Raw genomic sequence first — 12,149 nt, forward strand, 5'->3', positions numbered from 1 at the left:
CCCTCTTCCTTTCGCTCTTTTACTCCTCACTATTTCTTTGTTCCATGGGTCTCTGCCTCTTCTCCCATCCCACTCTTTCTTTTACTTTCCAATCACAGTCTTTGACAGCTGTTTCCACGGGAGGATTCATAAAGCCCGTGTTTTGCAGTGCATTTGCCCTCTTGGATGCCCTGCAAGGTACGAAACTCAGAGACAGCAAGGCCAAGCGAGGCACTGAAATGCCTGCGGCCAGTCAATGTCAAGTCAGGAGGAGAATTCAGATCTGCAGGCTCTGAGTTACCTGCAGCAAACCCCAAGCAAAGCTTTTCAAAAATTTATTTTCACCAGTCACTTTCTTTTCTCTCTCTACCCTTATCTTCCTGTTTCGTTTTTCTCATTTCTGCTTTCCAATTTTTTCACTGGGTCTTTCTGGGGTTTTGCCAGGTATCTTTCAGCCTATAATTGGCTTCCATTGCCCCCAAATTAGGTATTTGCAGCACAAATTTCACTGACCACTGACACAGCCACAAGATATGCCCCTGAGAAGTGCTAAAGACTTTCACCACAGATTAGTGAGACACATGAATAAAGCAAAAAGCATGCCCTTTGCTAACCTTGCCCTGCCTGGTCTGTGGCAGAGATGCTGCTGCATTTCCAGCTGTAGTTAACCTCATTCAGCTCCACCAGTGTTAGCAGTCGTCGAGAGCCGTAATGTAGATCAGTGCCCTGTTAGTGCCACTATTTTTAGGACTGTAGGTCAGGTTTGTGGTTATTTCATTCCTACCACTTGCTCAGAGCTGCAAGGGCTGGCAAAGGGGAGAGGGGCCAGGGAGGGAAAGGTAAAGGTGGTGCTAACCCACCACAACCCACCCACTGCTAGTTCAGAGGCTCTTCCTGCACAGCTTCCCCATGAGCAGGTGCAGAGCCTTCAGTAAGCTGTTAGATCAGCCCAGCAGGGTCACAGCCAGGAGGTGACCAGTCCTGGCAGAGCCAACTGAGTCCTCCCAAGAGCCAGGGACTGACCCAGGCGCTCCTGGCCATGCCCAGGACCCATCAGGGACCCCTCAGGCTGCCAAACCTCTGTCCCACAAGGGACAAGCCATGCACTGAGCAAGCTCTGTACCATTTCATCGCGTGGATGGCAGAGATGGGCATCAACCATGACTCGCAGGGGAACGCAATACAATCGCAATACAGTAACTGTGAAAAAAAAAGCGTTGTAACTCCCTATGGCAAGTAGGTAAGGAACCAAGGGGCTGGCAACAAATGCTTCCTCCCGAGTCAGTTCTGTGTGTATCTATGTGTAATACGAGATTTGTAAAGTCATATCGGTATGTGTAGAGTATATATAACTGCATACTTCTATGGTGATTTCTTATGGCATTGACTGTTGCACCATGTTAAATATATTTTGTTTTGGTTTGATGACTCCGTTTTGATGCACTGTGTTTTATTTCAACTCCGGAGACAGAAACATTGCTTTCACGTCGGCAATACCTGGCCAACCTGCTGCGAAGGATAGCACCATCAGAAAGGTTTAAATTTGTATGAGTCAATCTTTTTTAATGTAAATACTTTATGTATGATTTATGTGACATTTTCATTCTGACAGCTTGGCATTTATTGCAAAAGATAGATAACACATACGATGTGTTAGTTTATCACCTCTAAAAAAGAATAACCAACCCAGACACATGGAAGAATCAGGTTTGGGCTCAGGGTAATGATTATTGTTGGACTGGGACCAAAATCCTTAACTGGATAAAAGTCAAATTTAGGAAAGAAAATAAAAATTAAAAAAAAAAATCCAGACTTAGATCCACCCCATAATGACCAAGTCAAGAGTCTAGGAAGGAGGAAAGGATCAGACTCGAAACTCCAGGCTCAGACTCATCTCTGATTTACTTTTATTCTGAAGATGGAGTAAATGCAAGTCTTTCATATGGTTCCCTCCCCTTGTCTTCACTCAGACAGAAAGTTTAAACCAGCACATATGGAAGGTTTGAGAACTGGAGGAGGCTGAAGCTTGCTTCAAGAAACACAGAGGCTGGAATATTTCAACACTGCTACTGACTGAAGGAGGTGTTAGGGAGGGAGACAAGAAAGGAGAAATGAAGAGATGGTAGAATAATATAAATTAAAAGAGAACAGAGTTCAGATGCAGCTCAGATAAATCTCAAACAAGCAGCAGAACTCAGTTATGGCAAGCTAGCCCCGGGCAGAGTCAGGGTGCATTTCAGTCTTCTCAAGTAGCTGCTGCAGCCACCTGCAACTTTAAATGCCATGTCCAAGGTCTTGGCATAGCCAGCTGGGTCCCATATGTATTTCGGGACTGAGTGTTATATTTGGGTCCTCAGAAGTGGCCACGTTAAACAGTGTTATTATCCGACATGAACAAGCTCTAGCAATCCCATTATTATGATGGGTAGGGCAGAGAATGAAGACAGTTTATGCCAAGTTTAACCTTTGCAGTGTCCTCAAAAGGAAAAAAAAAAAAAAAAGATCCTTCCGCTCTCAAGCTGTGTTCTTGTCAGTGTTTGAAAAGCCCAGAGGGTTTCTACTTCCTTGCTCCTTGTGATCTGGCCCAACCTTGGGGAATTTATTTGAGAAGTATTCCCTGAGCTGCAAAAGTCCCCCCTTCCCTGCTGGAGCTCCCTCCTTTTACTTGCTGTAGCCACTGGTGATGATGACTGGAAAGCTGGGAGCAGCTCCCATAGTGACCTAGGCCTGAATAAGCTGATTTCAATAGATGACCCCCTCAGGAAACACCTGAGCAGTCATCCTGGGACACCTACCCAGCAGGGCAGGGCTGCTCCTGCCAACCCTCGGACCTCATGTCATTGCCACTCTTGCCATTGCTGCAGCTTCCTGACGTGATGGATCAGTCCCCTAACGATGGGGAATGCTGCTGCCCTTTAAATCCTGAGGCAGAGGACAAAGAGGACAGGTCCTCAAACCTGGCAGCGCTGTGGAAACACCTTGCACAAAACAAGAGGATTTTGTGTCTAATTGCAGACTGTTTTGGCAATGGAGCAGTGGCACAAGCAAGCCACTTTTGCTGACCGTTTAGGTATGGGTGTTTTGGAGCACTGTCTTGCTCGGAAGTGAGAGGGATGGGCCAACTCATCCTTGTCCCAGTGGGTTTCAATAACTAGAAAAGGCTGAAAGGCGGAGGTAGGTGAGGAAATCCAGCAAATCCCACCCTGCCTCCTTGCCTCCCTCTTTCCCTCTCTGCCTTTTTCTTCCTCCCATGTCTTCAGAAGCCTCTTAGTATGGGGATTTCACCTCCTGGTTACTGTGTAGCTCTCAGGCATATTCTCAAGCATGCCTACACTGCCCAGCAAGTCTGGTGAGAGGTGGCAACACACTGTCACAGCAGCAGAAGTAAGAAAAAGAAGAAAGCACCAAATTATTTGTGAGCCACTGCGTTTGTCCTTTGCCTGTTCACAGCGGCACTGTCACTGGTGTCACAGCTTGCAGAACAAAGCCATGCCACTTAATTCAGTGACACGAACGGCCAGGAGAGTTTATTTTTCTTCAGTTCCTGAAAGCATTTCAGAATCGCCAGTTCCTTTGATTTCTGCATGGCAATATAGCACTCCTCTGTAAGTTTTCCCACAGCATTTTGCACTCCAACTGGCAGTGCACGCAGGATCTTGGTCCAATTTTCATATGGCTCTTCCTGCCTCTCGCTGTTGACATAAAGCCCTTCTCAGACGAGCTGAAGCCAGATCCCCTGCTAGTGAAAATTCCCATTGTTCCTCTGATTCCAGCAAAGCTTTGCTGTCTTACACCAGCTCAGTGCCTGGCCTGTATCATGCTGCAAGAAGTTCCCATCTCATGCTCCCCTTGGCAGATAAAAGCTCCCTTTCCCTTCTCCATTCCCTTCCCCTTCAGCCTTTGGAAGGGTCACACACGACATTTGGGCAAAGCACACTGTGCCCATTGAGATCTAGGCGTGGACGCCAGCCTCCTTCTGCCACTGCCTCCCCAGATGGTCTTGGCCAAGTCTCCACCGTTGCTGTTGCCTCCTTGCTCCCGGTCACAACCCAGCACATTCCCTGTGCCCACAGGGCCAATGTAGTGCCGTAAGCCTCTAATTGTAAAGCTGCCTGAAACCCTTGGGAGCACAAAGCCGTAGAAAAGCAGCATTGTTGTAATGGCTGGCCACTGTTTTTCTCACGAGGCAACTAAAAGCTGAAGAAGGAGCTACTTTCTAGAAGGCGCTCTCCATATGAGTAAGCGCCGAACCACGCAGTGCACTTCGACAGATGGGTATATACGGATACACGGGGGAGAGAGCAGCGACAGCGACTGCGCGTGAAGCTTTTAGCAACCACCTGCACAGCACCTCTGAGCCCCAGCGCCGTCACGGTCTCGATGAAGGGGATGTCACTGCCTCCCATCCCCAAGAGCACCCAGGCTTGCCGCATGCTCTCCGGGGGCTGATTTGTCAGTGTCTCCTCCTTGCAGAGCGAGGAACTTGGGAGGGAGTGACATTTTAATTCCAGTCATGAAATCCCCTTGGCCCTGCTCCAATATCCTAGGAATTCCTATCAGAAAGGCAAATGGCTTTGGGGAAAAAAAAAACAAAAAGATCAGAGCCTATGACTCGGGAGGGAAATACGTGACCTTGTTGTGCCTCAGTTTCTCTATTCGCCTAGTGGGAATAACGCTATTTCCTCGCACTCCTCTATTTATCTAGGTTTGCAGAGTATTGCGGGAGCCGCTAGGTAAGTGTCGTACGCTGGTTGCTGCTGCGGAGCTGAAAACTGTGTTGTAGCGACATTGCTCCTTATGGTGTCTTTCAACCGAGATCCTCACCATAATTCCTACAGAAAGACAGTGCCAGATATATATATATATATTAATTGCCAGTGACTTTTCCCACACCATGTCAGTAACTTTGTAAGAGCGTAGATCTCCTTCCTCAGACCTCTCCCTGCTCTTGCTCCAGCAGAAAGGAGGACAAGGGGACGTGGATCCCGCTGGAGGGACGGGGTTGGGATGGCCGTGCACCCTGTGGGGTGCTGGCTGGCGAGGCCCGGGGACAGGGGAGGCCGAGGGGTGCTGTGTGGGTGCCTCGGGGGTCTGGGGATCCCCTCAGAGCCCTGGCTGTGGGGGCCGGCCCCAAGCCCTGCTCCCCTCGAGGGCAGGCGGGTGCGTGAGGGCTCCTGAGGAGCCGGGGGGGGGGGAGATCAGCGACCTCCCGCGTCCCCCCGCCCTGAGGCACCCGGGGCTCGGTGTTGGGGCTCGGTGCTCGGGCTCGGGTCCCCCCTGCCCGCAGCCCCCCTCGAGGCTCTGCCCGCCCGGGGCCGGGGGCGGCGGCGGGGCGGCGACTGTGTGCTCTGGGGGCCGCTGCTGCATATTCATGAGGTGATGTCAGAGGGGGAGCCCAGCGCGCCGCGGCCGCCCGGCACCGCCATTTCCTGGCCGAGGAGGCGACGGCGGCGGAGGGACGGGCCCGGCCCAGGAGCCGCCGAGCGGCTGCGCGCCGGCAGGGGGAGACCGCCCGGCACCGGCACCGGCACCGGGACCGGCGCCCGCAGCCGCTCCGCTCCGCTGCGCTGCTCGCCGCCGGAAAGAAGTTGGAGATTCCCCGCAGCCTCCCGGGGCAGCCCGGCGGAGCCGAGGAGCCGGGGGACGATGGTGGTGCGGGAGCGATGGAGCTGAAGCGGGGCATGGCTCTGCCGCGCCTCCTCTTGCTGGGACTCTGGGCTGCGGCGCTCCGGGACGGCGCCGCCGCCGCGGCAGGTGAGGCGCTGGCGGCCCTCCGGGGACGAAGGGGCTCGGGGTTGGGCTACAGGTGGCCGCGGGGCTCGGCGGCCCCGCTGCGGTGCCGGGCACAGCCGGGAGCTGCACCTCGGGGAGCCCCGGGAGCCGGGCAGCGGCCAGGCTCGGTGCCCTGCCCGTGCACGGCAGCAGCGATCCGCTCAGCCCGGGGGCGAGCCGGGCACGGTGCCTTCCCCAGCCCCGCGCCCTCCGAGCCGCGCTGCCCAAGTTGGAGCCCCCCGGGAGGGCTGCGGAGGCCGGGCAGCCTCCTGCCGGCTGCAGCGGGCGGCCAGGCCGGGAGCAGGAGGAGCAGCAAGGCTTCCCGCAGCCCCCTCTGTCCCCGCTCCCCAAATAACTTCACGGGGTCGCGCTCCCAACCTCCCGAGGTGGCAGGAGCGAGGAGGCGAGGCGCGCCGACCCGCTGCCTGTCGCGACAGGCGGTGCGCCCTGCCGCTGTCGGTGCTGCCTGATAAGGAGCGCGATAGAATCGCGTCCACGAGCGGCCGGCTCACGGCTCGGCTCCTGTGGCTGCTCCGGGGAGGCTTGGGGGAAGCCGCTTGGGCTGGCGAGAGCGTTATCGGGTGGGAAATCGTGAGTGGGAGAGCCCAAGGGGGAAAGGTGGACGTTAAAATCGGTGCTGACCTCCTGTGCGCTTCTTCCAGATACCTACAGGAAGGGATGCCACAGCTAAAGCTGAGTTTTGTCAAAAACTTGTGAATTTATTTAAAAAAAAAAACTGGTTTGTGTTTCTTCCCTTCAGTTGATCTTGACAGAAGGCTTATATTAGGCAATGTGGAGAATTACAACTTAGGCTGAACACTCCTGCTGTATATTAATTTCCTCCAGCATTAATTTGTATGGGAACTGAAACCATAAAAGGTCTCTAATGACACTTCATTGTTTAATTTGTGGTTAACTCTTCGGCAGAGCAGTCTGAGGAAAGCCAAGTAGTTTGCCTTTCCATTAAGGCACCTGTAATGAGAGTGTCTGTCAATTTACGTGTGCCTTTAGCAACCTGGCTGCATTAGTTTTCTGTAATACTGAGAGAGCTGCTGTGAAGCTTTCATGTTTTGTTCCAATATTGTGAGTGGTGGAAGGGAGGATGCTTTCTGGCACACACTGGGACGTGTAATTTGTGTTACAGATGAGTTAAGTAATGCAAGATTAGATCATCCTCACCCAAGGTGATTAAATCCTTAGCCCAGCAAACCAGCTGCAGCAACTAACCTAAAACGATCGCCTTACCAGTTTTGCTGTGCCTTTTGTCAATGCGCTGAATTAACAGCAGCAGGCAGAAAGGCAGAAATACCGATCGCTGGACACCAGCTGGGAGCAGGCTGGGGGATCTCATTAGAAACAGGCATGAAGTCTTTCTGCCGGTTCGGGGATGCTCCCGGGGTGCTGGTGGCGGGGGGAGCTGCTGTCCCCGCAGGAGGGTGGCGTGTTGGTGGGGGGGAAGCGGCACACCGGGCGTCTCCGTGTCTGGTCACTGCTCAGACTGTAACAGAGTGCGAGAGCAACAGGGCTGCTTACTTGGTGCTCTGGCTTTCACACGTGATGTTGTGTAGGGTAGCGAGGCGTCCTGTGAGAAGCTGACCGGCCGGTGACCGGGGCGAAGCTGGAATGCACAGTGGTGATACATGGCTGCACCAGAGTAGTGGAGTGATGGAATTGGGGTTTTTGTTTTGTTCTGTTGTGTGTTTTTCCCTAAAATATGCGGAAGCTGCTGCTAGGGCATAATATTAAGCTGGGCAAAACCTGTTCTGGTCTGTCAGTCCTGTGCCACGGCATAGGAAATGGCCACTCTCCCTAACAAAACTAGCTTTACATTTATATTCCACGTTCCTGCTTTCCCACGGTCTCCTTTGATCCTCCGGTTCCTCCTTTATTTGCTGTCTTTCTAAAATGCGCTTGTACAGCTGGCTTCCGTGTTTTCTCATGGTAACACATTCCATAGATTCACTTCTGCTTGAGGGAAACACTCCCCATCCACCCACACGTACAGCAATGCTCCGGGCCGGATTCCGATCGCATCTGTGGCAGTGTGGACCTGAGCAGCTCCCCTGGTGCTGGTCCTGCTGCTTCGGGGTCCTGCTGCTTCGGGGTCCTGCTGCTTTGGAGTCACAGCTCCGTGGCTCTGAGCGCGGCGTGGTCCTTCGGCTGGACCCAGGGAGGCTCGCTGGAGCGCACGCCCACGTCACGCGACAGAAATCTCTGCTCCTCGGCGAGGTGCTGTAGAACAGGCTTTGCTTTCACAGGTTCTGTAAATTGCAGGGAAGCTTTCTGTAACGCAGAGGAACCGTGTGCGCTGAATAACGTGGCATAATTGATTCTTTCTCGTGTCCCAGCTCTTTACAAATGCATACAATGGAGCAAGCGCGATGATTTCTTAGCGGTGCGGGAGCACCGTAGCTGAAATGCGAGAGGGAGGTGTGGTACCACGTTGAGAGCGTGGTCGGCACGGCCAGATCACGGGCACGGCGAATCTCCCAGCCTTTGTGGTGGGCTCTGCCTGGGCACTGCTCTGCGGAAGCTCACCCCGCTGCTCCATGAGCGAGCACGGAGTTGAGAAAAGCCCCCCGTGCAGACTGAGCCGCCACCACTCTGCAGCTATTGCGATTTCAGTACTTGCCTGTGATTATTGCTTAGCAGGCACAGGTGGGCAGAGGCGAGGTCCACAGACCCCTCTGCAGCACATGCCGTGCCGGTAGGGTGTGTAATTCCAGACCACCGACTTGGAGTAATTTGCTGTACTCCAACCCCCCTTCTTCCGGGGGTGGGGCGGAGTAGTATTTTTCTTTTAGGTATGAAATTTACAGGATCTCCAATCAAATTAAAGGTGTCCCAGGGTCAACCCGTCAAACTAAATTGCAGCCTCGAGGGAATGGAAGATCCCGAGATGTTGTGGATCAAGGACGGAGCAGTGGTGCAAAGCGTAGACCAGGTGTACATTCCAGTAGATGAAGAGCACTGGATCGGCTTCCTCAGGTACAACAGATGCGGAGAAGGAAGAATATCATGGAATCTATTGCACAATTTTCTGCTGTCAGCTATAGCTATGTAACTGCAGTGACCTCTTTGTGGCAGGGTCCTCAGGTCTGCAGTTCAGTGTGTGGCAAAGCCATAACTGAGAGCAGAACTGAAGCCACTGAGGGCTGAGATGGTGCACTAGAGCCGTATTGGTTTTCTGACTACCCTGGTGACAGGTGCTTTGCTAACACTTGTGATGCTTGAGATGCGACTGCAAGGTGAAAGGATATGCTCTTGCCTTGTTTGTTCATCTTGCTCTGCTGCGCAGCAGGAAGACTAAGGTCTGATGTGTAGGTTTTCTCTCTCATACTCTTTCTGCTCTTTTTCTCTCTTGAGCTGTCAGTCTGCCTGAGGGATGAGGCTTGCTAATTGAAATGAGACTCCCAGGACTCTGTCCCCTTCCCTTCTTTGTGAAGGAGCATTTGGCACCTTAACCCATCCCCGAATTATTTTGCAGAAACTTTCCCTATACGTTTATGCCAAGTTATATCAAGTCTGCCCTGCTCAGGGGCTTAAAAACTCCCTTCTGCAGAGCAGCTCTCTGCCCTTCCTGCAGCAGAAGGTGGATGTCGGTGAGTTCTGGAAGTACCAGGTTAAACAAGACCCAAGGTTCTCCTCTGGCTCTTTATCTACGTATAAAGAGAGCTTGTACAAGCAAGCGTGCCATCGCTGTGAGGGCTCAAAACCATTGGCTGGCTGAGAATCACTCTTCTGTGAGCTCAGGCTTTATCTCCTCTTAGGTCTCTTGGCTTGCCATTGCATGGAGTCTCCTATTCTAGCAACTAGAAGTCTCTGTCATAGAGCTTGTCTGTAATAAATGTTCTGGTAGGAAAAAAATCGGTGCCTAGCAAAACTGTTGCATAACGTTATGTTGTGGAAACAGTTTGTCTTAAATCTATACCATTTACTTCTCCCTGTTCTGCTTTGCCACTGTCAATCTGATCTCTTCTCACATCTTATTTTTCTCCACTGAGAACTTCCTGCAGCCCCAGGGCTAAGTTAGGGTGTTAAATCCAGATGTGTCCGTATTTCTCTTTTTCCTTTCTCCTACTAAAGTGATCATTTCTACCACCTGCTGTGTGACTCTCTGCTGCGATCGCTGTGTTTCTGAACATGCGGCTGGATGGGCAGGACAGCTGATTCCTGTTGAAGGTACAGCTCTGAAAATCAGGCTGTAGCGGGACCATTTTGTGCATTTCAGCAAATGGTCTCCCTGTTCAGTCTTCCATCTGAGAAATTCCTCCCCTTCCCCAAGATGGACTGCTAGCATTAGAAAAGCCAGCATCGAACCTGCTGAGGATCTTGCATGACAGCCGACGCATGGCTGTTCATCCTGGGGGGGCAATTAGTACTTGCACATTGGTGGGCACTCAGAGTCACACTGGTGCCTTTGGTAGCTGAGACCTTACAGTGGTGGAATGAGGAAGAGAATTTATCTGCTGAAACACTCAGTCCCTGCGACTGCTTTCCCTTGCTTGGATGCACCTTCTCAGAAGGAGAGTTGTTGCTGAGCAAGGGAGAATGGAGAATGGTTTGTGGTGTGAGGCCCTGTGCTGGAAGCCAGCATAACCCCTTTGAAATCACCAAGCGAAAGGCCCAAGTAGTTTTGCGGTGCGAAATGCTCTTAGGGTAAGAATACACTAAGCATAGTCGAAATGAGAGGGGAAGTCTTCTGACCCATTTATTCCCATATGAGGCTGTCCTATCACCTAACCAGAGCAAAACATTCGGGCTCGTTGGAAGCATGTGATTTGGAGTTTCCCACTAGCTCAGGCGCCGTAGGCTAAGCTGCCACTCTTGAAGACCAGCTAGAATCACAACTCAGAGTCAAGGAGATGAGCAACCCCTTCCTACTCTCAAAGGACACAAATTACGGGTTTCCTGCGAGCACATTTTGGAGGAAGGCTGTTTGCTCTGCTGAGGATTCCTTCCATCCACCCTAGAGAGGAGGCTCCTTTCTCTACTGTTTTGCTGCGTGCTTTGTGCTGGCTGGCTTTGTCTTCCTCTCTAGGGCTGGCAGCATTTCAGTGGGTGTTATCCATGCATCTGGTTTGTCAAACACTGGAGGGTCCTTTGGGGCAAAAACATGCTTAATCCACGTAAAATATCGATATGGCTTTTGACTTTTTTCAGCTTGAAATCCGTCGAGCGGACAGATTCTGGGAAGTACTGGTGCCAGGTTGAGAACGGGGGGAAGAAGGAAGAATCACAGCAAGTGTGGCTCATAGTGGAAGGTAAGGAGTAGTAGTAGTGCTGGTTTCCTTTCAGGGTTGACCCACGAATATACCGTAGGTGGAAGTGACAGGCCTCTTAGCTCTGAACCTGATAACTGCAGTGAGATCACTATAGGGCAGATAAGAAATGATAGGGGAGTGGCTTCAAGGAAAGGAGCTGTCCATCTGTTAGCCTTCTGGTTTTATTTTGGCACACTGGGAAGCAAGTGAAAGCTTATTTCATAGAATGGCTTGGGTTAGAGGGGACCTCAAAGATCATCTACTTCCAGTCCCCTTGCCATAGGCAGGGATGCCACCCACTAGACCAGGTTGGCCAAGGCCCCATCCAACCTGGCCTTGAACACCAACAGAGATGGAGCATCCACAGCTTCTCTGAGCAACCCCTTCATGCACACACATTTCCTTCCAGCCCCTCAATCCACTGTTGCTTTGGTATTCATAAAATTACAGGATGGTTTAGGTTGAAAGGGATCATCTGGTCCAACCCTCTTCTCAAGGCAGGGCTACAGCTGTTTCTATGTATTGGGCAAAGTACGGCTTTAGCATGATTTTGAGAGTTTCAGGAGAAGTGTTATACATCAGTGCCTCACAGCCAGGACTGTTCATGTTGCACTGTTTTGCTTAGTCTTGTCTGATAAAGAGGAAATTGTAGGTAGTTGTCCAAAAGTTACCCAAGGCAGAGTGGATTGATGGCTTCTCATTGTCTCTAGTTTCATTTCCCTTGACCCATGATCATTTTAGATCCTCAGAAGGTGGTAGTACTTACATAGTATAATATTTAGTGAGGCAGTTGAGAGGGACAGTGTATTTGCAGCAAGAGCTGGATTTTTGGATGCAATTGGTAATATTTTGGGCCCGAGCTGAATGAGTACTCTTTAAGAGGGGACACGGGTTGTGTGCCTCAGGAGGTGGTATGATTTGGGTGACATTTTTATAGCACAGGTCTCACTCATCCAGAGCCATGGAAATATTTGTAGCAGACCTCGTGGAAGGAGGAATGCTTACCTTCTGTCTTCCATGAGTTCCAGGGTTTCATCCACCTAAAATTTAAGGTGGTTTCATCTGGAGACCACTGTTTACAGCTTAAAATTTTCTTTTGTGCAGGTTTCTATTTCTATTCCAATACCATGGCCC

General features: G+C 51.5%; 1 protein-coding gene across 1 annotated transcript in view; it reads left to right on the top strand.

Moving 5' to 3' along the window:
- Positions 1-5,442: 5,442 nt before the first annotated feature.
- Positions 5,443-12,149, top strand: part of TYRO3 (TYRO3 protein tyrosine kinase) — a 39,714-nt gene continuing 33,007 nt past the window's right edge. Inside the window, exons 1-3 of the mRNA XM_082761268.1 lie at positions 5,443-5,733; positions 8,556-8,739; positions 10,915-11,015. Of these exons, the coding sequence (XP_082617394.1) occupies positions 5,643-5,733; positions 8,556-8,739; positions 10,915-11,015 (376 nt within the window). The 5' untranslated portion in view covers positions 5,443-5,642. The remainder of the gene's footprint in view (positions 5,734-8,555; positions 8,740-10,914; positions 11,016-12,149) is intronic.

Source organism: Aythya marila (assembly GCF_965140915.1).
Source record: "Aythya marila genome assembly, chromosome: 5".
NCBI classification, from domain to species: domain Eukaryota; kingdom Metazoa; phylum Chordata; class Aves; order Anseriformes; family Anatidae; genus Aythya; species Aythya marila.